The sequence below is a fragment of the Bos taurus genome, chromosome 5 (assembly GCF_002263795.3).
Source record: "Bos taurus isolate L1 Dominette 01449 registration number 42190680 breed Hereford chromosome 5, ARS-UCD2.0, whole genome shotgun sequence".
Lineage (NCBI taxonomy): Eukaryota > Metazoa > Chordata > Mammalia > Artiodactyla > Bovidae > Bos > Bos taurus.
Window position 1 is genome coordinate 88,718,790 of NC_037332.1, and position 10,273 is coordinate 88,729,062.

A 10,273-nucleotide genomic window follows, 5' to 3' on the forward strand; every position below is an offset into this window, starting at 1 on the left:
TGGATTGCCTTTCATTATGTTGATGGCTTCCTTTGCTAGACAGAAGCATTTTAGTTTGAAGCAACCCCACCTGTTTTTTTCATTTTGTTTTTGCTGTTGGCCTCAGATTCAAGAAATCATTGCCAAGACTGATGTCAAGGAGCTTATCTCATTGGTTTTTGTCCAGGAGTTTTATGGTTCCAGATCTTACATTCGAGTCTGTAGTTCATTGAGAGTTCACTTTCGTGTATGGTGTCATATGAGGGTCCAGTTTTGTTCTTTATGCATGTGTCTGTCCAGTGTTCCCAACACCATTTATTGAAGAAACTATTGTTTCCCCATTATATATTCTTGGCTCCTTTGTAGAAGATTTATTGACTATATATATGTGGGCTTATTTCTGGACTCTGGGCTTTCATAACTTTCCAAACAGATAACTTCCTCCTCCCTGTTGTTATAGTAGCCTTTTTGACCTTAACTTTGAGCCATTTCTACAACATTTGTTCTTCACTTTTCTTCAAATAGTTGAACTACTTGAGGGTGTACTCAAGGACAACATAGCTAGTGATTTCGATGTATAGGATAAATAGGAGCCCAGAGCAGTTTCCCTGAAGTGGGTTCTATACTAATCAAGCATTTTCTTGTCTGAGTTTAACACTCTTGGGTGGTGTCTGTGGTAGAAGGGTTTTGACAGATGGTCTTTTTATCTTTTATCTGTTGCCATAATTCAAACACCGTGACTGCTTCCACTCCATCTCTTGAATCCACTGTCCAGCAGGTGTAGACCAGTGCTTAGCTTCCTGGAGACATTTTGCAGGGCATTCCACCTGTGGCCAAGAGTGCTTGTTTCTGAAGAACCAGTTATAAAAGCAGAGTAAAGCCCATCTGTCACAAAGGCTAGGCTGCAGTGGCAGATTAGATACAGGTGGCTGTGGAAATAAACTCACGGTCATCTTGATGATCTGCCTAAAAGATCGGTCTTTTTTTAATTCCTGAAAGAATAGGAAGAGGGCTACTCTGTATTTTTTTTTTTTTTTCCAGACTATAAGGCTCTTGGTATCTTGAAGCGGCAGTTCCCTAATGCGTCACTAATTGGACTGACCGCAACAGCGACCAGTCACGTTTTGAAGGATGCTCAGAAAATATTGTGCGTTGAAAAATGTTTTACTTTCACGGCTTCTTTTAATCGACCAAATCTCTATTATGAGGTATGTAATTCTATGTCAGTTTATTTTGTGAAGGATTTCAGCAGAGTTTCAGTTCAGTTCAGTCGCTCAGTCGTGTCTGACTCTTTGTGACCCCGTGCAGCATACCAGGCCTCCCTGTCCATCACCAACTCCCGGAGCCTACACAAACTCATGTCTGTTGAGTCCGTGATGCCATCCAACCATCTCATCCTCTGTCATCCCCTTCTCCTCCTGCCCTCAATCTTTCCCAGCATCAGAGTCTTTTCAAAGTTTACTTTTTCATTATGTTTGTTTACATGAGTCATGCTGCTGCTGCTGCTAAGTCGCTTCAGTCGTGTCCGACTCTGTGCGACCCCATAGACGGCAGCCCACCAGGCTCCCCAGTCCCTGGGATTCTCCAGGCAAGAACACTGGAGTGGGTTGCCATTTCCTTCTCCAATGCATGAAAGTGAAAAAATAAAGTGAAGTCGCTCAGTCGTGTCCAACTCCTAGCGACCCCATGGACGGCAGCCCACCAGGCCCCTCCGTCCATGGGATTTTCCAGGCAAGAGTACTGGAGTGGGTTGCCATTGCCTTCTCCCTACATGAGTCATAGTTATGTTCAAAAGTTTTTGCAAAATTGGGTGAGTATAAACAGATTTATTCATGAATGCTTGCTTCGTATATCTTATGCTGTTTAATCCTTTGCTTGGTTAAGTAGAAAAAACTGCCTTGTTAAATTTGCATACACACGTTTTGTGTAAGGATGGAGAGAAAGCATGCATCGACTGAGGGACCTGGGACTTCCCTGATGGTCCTGTGGTTAAGACTCTGCTTCCAATTCAGGGGACATGGGTTTGATGCATGGCATAGCCAAAAAAATGAAAAAGATAACCAAGGACCCTAATGACATCTCTATAAAATTAATTATGAAATAATGCAAAATTATTATACCCTTAAAGATTTGCTAATACTCCCTATTTAGATTTTATTTAGTATATAACCTTGAAAGTTAAATAACCTCACAGCTGTTTTTACTTTCCAATCCTTTAAGGATAGACTTAATATTTTTCTGAGTTCTTACTGAACAGTTATTTGTGCCATGGTTTATGTTTTTACAAAAGTAGGGTCAGAAAATAAAGTCTTCATCTTTACAAGTTATTCATTGCTTCTATGCCTCCTCTTCTCTGGTGAATTAAAAATTAAGGATCAAGAAGAGTCTGAGTTGTGACAGGGTCAGATGCAATGAATGAAAGAATGATAAGAGAAAACACCATGTCCAAGAAAGAATGGCACCTTGAAAGTTGTAAGTAAATAACCACACGAATGGCACTCATTAATTTACTTTTTAATAAGTTAACTTTTTTTAGGTTCGGCAGAAGCCCTCAAACACTGAAGATTTTATTGAGGACATTGTAAAGCTCATTAATGGAAGGTACAAGGGGCAATCAGGTAATACAGAAACAAACCACCTATAAAGACTGAGCACTTTACAAAAGTAACAAATACTACAGCAGTTCACTAGAAAAAGATTAATGCATGGCAGAACATACTTGAAAATATCATGATAAAATTAATTTGCTTGGTGATCTTAGAAATCGGGTTGGCATTTGCTAATGACACAGATTGTAAGAGTCATGAAACTGATTTGCTTATTTACACTTAATTGTATTAGAATAGGCCTAATGATAATGTTATCAATAGCACATATTTAGTTAAGTAGCTACTGTGTATAAGATGGAAGGCTAAGCAATGATGTTCTATAGGGATATAAAATATAGTTTTCTTATAATAAAGGACACATTAAAGAAATATAAAAAGTAAATGCTGAATGAGTTAAGTGTAGTGTAAAGTTGTGTAAAGAAATATAAAAAGTAAATGCTGAATGAGTGTAGATGGAGTTGAGATTGTGTATAACATGTTCCAGGATTAATGCATAGACAGGTGTTACTAAAGCAAAGAATTGATATAAAAGTTGTATTTCAAAACTATTCTGTAGATTGCCAGGAGATATTAGTGGGTGCCCTGGGTAAAAGGAGTTCCAGGGTCAAATAAGTTTGAGAAAATCTGCAGGTTATTTATTCTTCCCACAGAGTCACAGGGTATATCAGCACCTTTGACGTTCTAACCAGCCTTGCAGATAGATACACCTGTTTAATTTTGTTCAATGCAGTGCTTCCTAAACTCATTTGTGCATGGAACTCTTTTTCACAGCATACTTGTTTACGTCTTCTAGAGGATGAAGCATCAGTTTTAGAAATACTGTGTAGTGGAAGATAAAGTTGGAGAGAGAACTAAGATAATGGAAACCTAAACTGGTGGCTCCAGGCTCTAGAGCAAGTTGCTGATCAAATCTTGAGTTATACTGAAAAGTCAGTATGTGTTCAGGGCCTTGGAATTTTTCATTATTCTTTTTTTCCCCATGCATTGGAATTACCAGTATCTTAAGTGTGTGAGTTAAAAATTTTCCAGGAGTGTGCTGTATATATCTAACCATTTGACATCTTTATTACAGGAATCATATATTGCTTTTCTCAGAAAGACTCTGAGCAAGTTACAATTAGTTTACAGAAACTGGGGATTCCTGCAGGTGCATACCATGCCAATATGGAACCAGAAGATAAGACCAAGGTTCATAGAAGATGGGCAGCGAATGAAATTCAGGTTAACTAATAGCTCTTTAATCAAAACCTAATTCACCTTTAAATGTATTTTAGCTTAATTAATATATACAATGTTAATACATTTTAGGTAGTTGTGGCAACAGTTGCATTTGGTATGGGAATTGATAAGCCAGATGTGAGGTTTGTTATTCATCATTCAATGAGTAAATCTATGGAAAATTATTACCAAGAGAGTGGCCGAGCAGGTATGTATAACTCATACCCAGAAGTAAGTTTTTAAAAGAGCTTTAAAAACACTGTAAGTGATATTTATTACTACTGTATTTTTAACTCTTTATTGGCTAGTATTTTTATAACAAACAATAAAGTCCTTTGAAGTTTTACATTTATTTGCCTATGGAGAAATTTTCCTTACGTTTTATTGGAATGTAATGAATTATTTCTTCTTACATTTGCTAAGGTAATTTGATATCCATCTTTGTCTCCTGAGTTTTTAATTAGTGGTTTCAAGTTTATAATTTGAACAACTGGATTATTTATGGACAGGTTTTTAAGCTAATAAAGCTGATTGTTGATAGTTCTCTTCAGTCGTATTTTTAAAAATCTGAGGACACCTGCTACAAATTAACTTTTACATCTCTATCTGAAATTTCTAGATATGATATATTTAGACTGAAATATCACCAGCAAATTTTATATTTATTATTTTTGCATGTTTGACTTTTTAAAGTAACTATGCAATCTGAAGATGCTTCCCACTGCAGGTCGAGATGACATGAAAGCAGACTGTATTTTGTATTATGGCTTTGGAGATATATTCAGGATAAGTTCAATGGTGGTGATGGAAAATGTGGGACAACAAAAGCTTTATGAGATGGTGTCCTACTGTCAAAACATAAACAAGTAAGCCACACACTTTTTTGTCACTTGTCAATTAAAAACAACGTGAAAGCATGTGATGTTTCTTGGGTCCTTACTTAAGTGAGTAAATAGATTGGTGAAACATCAAGTGTAAAGCAGTAAAAGCAGATGTCTGAGGGTGTAGAAACCAGTACATGAACCTGCAGAATGCCTGGATTTAAGAACATATATTCTAAGATATGGAGAAGGCAATGGCATCCCACTCCAGTACTCTTGCCTGGAAAATCGCATGGACAGAGGAGCCTGGTAGGCTGCAGTCCATGGGGTTTCGAAGAGTTGGACACGACTGAGCGACTTCACTTTCACTTTTCACTTTCATGCATTGGAGAAGGCAATGGCAACCCACTCCAGTGTTCTTGCCTGGAGAATCCCAGGGACGGGGGAGCCTGGTGGGCTGCTGTCTATGGGGTCGCACAGAGTCGGACATGACTGAAGCGACTTAGCAGCAGCAGCAGCATTCTAAGATATAGAGAACAAACTAGTGGTCACCAGTGATGAGAGTAGGGGGAGGAGGTAGGAGTGTGGGAGGTATAGACTTTTGGGTGTAAGATAGGCTCAAGGATGTATTGTACAACACAGGGAATATAGATAATATTTTGTAATACTTGTAAATGGAAAGTAACCTTTAAAATTGTACAACAATAAAAAATATAGTATCTTAAGTTTAAAAAGAGAAAAAGAAAAAAGTTATTCTGTCTTTCTTCAAGAAAGATAACTGTTAACTTTTTTCTGAATGTTTGGTAGCAGTCACCTGTGAAGCCATCTATTCTTGGAGTTTTGTTTCTTGGGAGTTTTCAAATTACTGATTCAGTTTCATGACTGGTAATTGGTCTGTCCATATTTTTTTTTCTTCCTTGTTCAGTCTTGGAGATTGTACATTTCTAGGAATTCGTCCATTTCATCTGGTCATCCATTTTATTGGCAAATATTTGTCCATAGTAGTCTCTTAGGTCTTTCGTATTTCTCTGGTGTAGGTTGCAACTTTTTCATTTCTGATTTAATTGACTTGGGCTTTTTTCCTTGATGGGTCTGGATAAAGATTTATTAATTCTGTTTTTCTTGAGACTTTCCTGGTGGGCCAGTGATTTAGACTCTGTGCCAAGAACCAGCTCTTAGTTTCATTGATTTTTACCATTATTTTTTTACTCTCTATTTATTCTGCTCTGATCTTTGTTTCTTTCCTTCCATTAACTCCTTCTTCTAACTTGTTTCTGTTTGTTCTTTTTCTAATTCCTTTAAGTGTAAGGTTAGCTTGTTTATTTGAGATTTTTCTTATTTCCTGAAGTAAGCTTGTATTGGTATAAATTTCCCTCTTAGAACTGCATTTCTAAATTCCTAGATTTTGAATTGTTGTGTTTTGGTTTTGTCTCCAGGTATTTTTGCATTCGTCTTTGATTTCTTCAGTGATTCATTGGTGGTTTAGTAGTTTATGGTTTTGCCTGTGCATGTTTTGAGTTTTTTGCAGTTTTTTCTTATAGTTGATTTCTAGTCTCATACTGTTGTGGTTGGAAAAGATGCTTGATACTATTTCCTTGTCTTAACTTTACCAAGGCTTGTTTTGTGGCACAGCATGTGATCTATCCTGGAGAATTGGTAATGTTCCTTGTGTACTTGAAAAGAATATATTCTGCTATTTTTGAGTAGAATGGTCTGTATATGTCAAGTCTGGTCTAATGTGTCATTTAATGCCAGTGTTTCCTTATTGATTTTCTGTCTCGGTCATCTGTCTATTGATATAAATGGAATATTATAGACCCTTGCTGTTATTGTGTTGTCAGTTTCTCCCTTTATGTCTGTTAATATTTATGTATTTAGGTGGTTCTATGTTAGGTGTATATATATCTATATATATAAATAGTTTATATGTTCTTGGATTGATCCCCTGATCATTATGTAATGTCCTTCTTGTGTCTTCAGTCTTTGTTTTAAAGTTTATTTTGTCTGATATGGTGCTTCCCTTATAGCTCAGTTGGTAAAGAATCTGCCTGCAATGCTGGAGACCTGGGTTCGATCCCTGGGTTGGGAAGATCCCCTGGAGAAGGGAAAGGCTACCTACTCCAGTATTCTGGCCTGGAGAATTCCATGGACTGTATAGTCCATGGAGTGGCAAAGAGTCGGACATGATTGTGCAACTTTCACTTTCTTTGTCTGACATGAGTGTTACTACCTTGGCTTTCTTTTGATTTCCATTTGCATGGAATATGTTTCCCCAGCCCCTCACGTTCAGTCTATGTGTGTCTTTAGAGCTGAGTCTCTTGTAGGCAGCATATATGCAGGTCTTGATTTTGTATCCATTCAGCCACTTTATGTCTTTTGGTTGGAGCATTTAGTCCATTTAAAGTTAATGGAATTGTTGATAGGTATGTACTTATTGCCATTTCATTGTTTTGAGGTGGTTTTGTAGGTCTTTCTTGTTCCTTCTTTTACTCTTTGAATTCCTTTTTTTGTGTGGGTTTCTATAATAGAATTCTGGTTTATGGTTACCATGAGGTTTATATATACCAATTTCTCTATATACATGATGATGTAACTTGCTATCTTAATTTCAAATGCATTTTAACAATCTTGCATTTGTATTCTTCCCTCACAATTACTATTTTTACTCTTAGTCATCTTTGTAGTCTTATTACCCATCATATTATAAGGACTCAAAATTTTTTAAGTGAGCAGTAATTAGTGATAGAAAATGGTATTTCTTTCCTATTAATGCTACAGCAAGTTTAAAAAATGAGAAAATGAAAATGTCCTTAGATATCCAATAGGCCCTCATGAAGCATATTTTGGGACTTAGACTCAAAATGATACTATAAAGTACAGGAAACTGCTTTGCTCTCAGGAAGATTCTCTAATACAGGTATACCTTGGAGATACTGCAGTTTCAGTTTGAGACCACTGCAGTAAAATGAAAATTGTTAATAAAGCTAGTGATGCGAATCTTTTGGTTTCCCAGTGCATAGAAGTTATTTTTACACTAACAACATATGGAAAAAACTATTACATATGGTGGGCATAGTAGTAGTAGTCTTCCAAAGATGTCTACATCTGAATCTCTAGAACCTGTGAGTGTGCTACTTTACATGGCAAAAGGGAGTTAAAGTTACAAATGGATTTAAAGTTGTAGTCAGCTGATCTTAAAATAGGGAGGTAATCCTGAATTGTTTGGGTGGACATACTATAATCACAAGGGTTCTTAAATGTGGAAGGAGGAATAAGATGTCAAAATGATGTGAAAACTTAACCCATTGTTAGCTTTGAAGATAGAGGAAGGGGGGCCATGAGCCAAAGAGTGCAGGCAGTCTTTAGAGTCTGGAAAGGGCAAGGAAACAGATTCTTCCCCAGAACCGCTCGGAGAAATCTAGCCCTGTCAACACCTTGCTTTTATTGATTTTAACCCAGTGAGACCCATGTCAGCCTTCTAACCTATAAAAATGTAAGATTATAAATCTGCGTTGTTTTAAGCCACGGAGTTTGTGTTAATGTTATGGCAGCAACAGGAAACTAGTAACAGTATATAACCCTGTATTTTGAAACAGGGATAATTCGTATCTCTAATGTGTTTGCAGATGTCGCCGTGTATTGATAGCTCAACATTTTGATGAAGTATGGAGTCCAGAAGCATGTAACAAAATGTGTGATAACTGCTGTAAAGAGATTTGTGAGTTGTCCTTTTTAGATTTCTATAAGCTAATGTTTGTAACTAGGACTACATGAGGGCAGTATTAGACACTCAAAATGGATTTAAAAGAATTAGCAAGGTGTGAATAGAATTTCTCAGATTCGAGAGTAGTAACACTTAAAATTAAAAGCTATTATGTGTATGCATGTATTTTATATTGCTACACCGAGATGTTAAATTTTTAAGAAATGAAGGGAAACATTTAAAATTCCTCTGATTAGAAATACTATTTATATATGAGAATGCTAACCTCTTGTAATAATCTGTAATACTTTATAGTCACTGACTGAAGAGAGAAATTTAGTACAACATAGAGATTATAGTGTATCATTTTTGATCCAGATAATACTCAATCACTCGTAAGACACTAGTTTAGTAGTGTTGGTGCTGTATTTTCACTTTAAAAAACTCTGTATGTATGCATAGTGTTTGATGAGCTAGACTAACCCATTCCTCACTGAGTTCTGATGCCTTGGTGGGGGAACGTCACGACAATTTTAACTTTGCAGGTAGAGAAAATTGTTTGTGTTTACTAGACTGTTTTATACTGACCAAATTAGTAAGAGTCTGATAAATACATCTGAGTGCTCGTGTCAATAGATGGGAATAACTGTCCAGGAGATTCTTGTCGTGAAGTTAGAGTCCCTAGGAAGCCACACTGGTTGTCAGAATATTGCTTAATGAGCATGTTTCATTAAATATGAAGAAATGAAGAACAGATTGACTAAATATGGTAGTCTAAACCTGGTAAATATGTAGAAGAGACTTACCCTCCTGTAAACACCTCTAAGTCTTTGTCATAATCATGTCTGGCTGATACCTTTTGGTTCCGAGAGCATCTCCAAAGACCTTCCAATAAACAGATTATTTTTTTGTATATCATTTAAATTCGTGTCTTAGAGAGACTATAGCTTAATCTAATGAAAAGAGACTTGAGCAAGTCTTAATTCAGAACATAGGAACAAACTAGTGTTTAGGGTGGCTCACATTGGATGATTTATTTTTTAAACGAGTCTAACCACTTAGGACAGCCTATCCTTGCCCTAATTTCAAAATTTCATTCATCTTTAACCATGTCTCTTTCATTACAGCATTTGAAAGAAAGAATGTAACTGCATACTGCAGGGATCTTATTAAGATCCTGAAACAGGCTGAGGACCTGAATGAAAAGCTCACGCCACTAAAACTGATCGACTCCTGGATGGGAAAGGGTGCCTCGAAATTGAGAGTAGCAGGCCTTGCTCCTCCCACACTTCCTCGTGAAGACCTGGAGAAAATCATTGCACACTTTCTCATACAGCAGTATCTCAAGTATCTACAGACCCATTTCTTGCCCTCACATGCTGTCTTTCCTGAGTGTCATTTTTATATAAGTGCAACAGAACAAAGGGTTTAGTGGTTGTTTCATAGGAACTTTTAAACACTATAAAATTTACCTAGTAAACAAATTCAAACTTTTAATTATCATATGTCAAAGCAGCAGAAAAGTACAATACTTCATTGCATTTTTATACTAAACGTTTTATTTCATATCAGTGTTAGTTAAAATTATTTTACTAATTTTTTATAAATTTCAGTTTGTTGTCTGCAACTTCTCAAAGCCTGACTGTTGGCCTTTGTCTCCTGCAGAGAAGACTACAGTTTTACAGCTTACGCTACCATTTCATATTTGAAAGTAGGACCTAAAGCTAACCTTCTGAACAACGAGGCACACGTTATTACCATGAGAGTAAAGAAGCCCACGCAGAACTGTTTCAGGGTGATTACTAATTTTCAATTATTTGAAAAAGACATTAAAGCCTGTGTCTTGCTTTTCTTTAACTTGTTCTCTTCTGGGTCCAGTGGAACACAGAAGAGATACGTCAGTGTTCTTGGAATCTGGGTGTAGAAGAGATAAAACCTACTTT

At 36.7% G+C, this 10,273-nt stretch overlaps 1 protein-coding gene across 1 annotated transcript in view; it reads left to right on the forward strand.

Annotated features, from left to right (window-relative positions):
* The window catches only part of RECQL (RecQ like helicase), a 32,730-nt gene that overhangs the window by 21,268 nt on the left and 1,189 nt on the right, over window positions 1–10,273 (forward strand). The window contains 8 exon segments of the mRNA NM_001077991.1: window positions 1,021–1,187; window positions 2,516–2,597; window positions 3,661–3,809; window positions 3,897–4,014; window positions 4,534–4,672; window positions 8,254–8,345; window positions 9,458–9,677; window positions 9,996–10,125. Of these exon segments, the coding sequence (NP_001071459.1) occupies window positions 1,021–1,187; window positions 2,516–2,597; window positions 3,661–3,809; window positions 3,897–4,014; window positions 4,534–4,672; window positions 8,254–8,345; window positions 9,458–9,677; window positions 9,996–10,125 (1,097 nt within the window).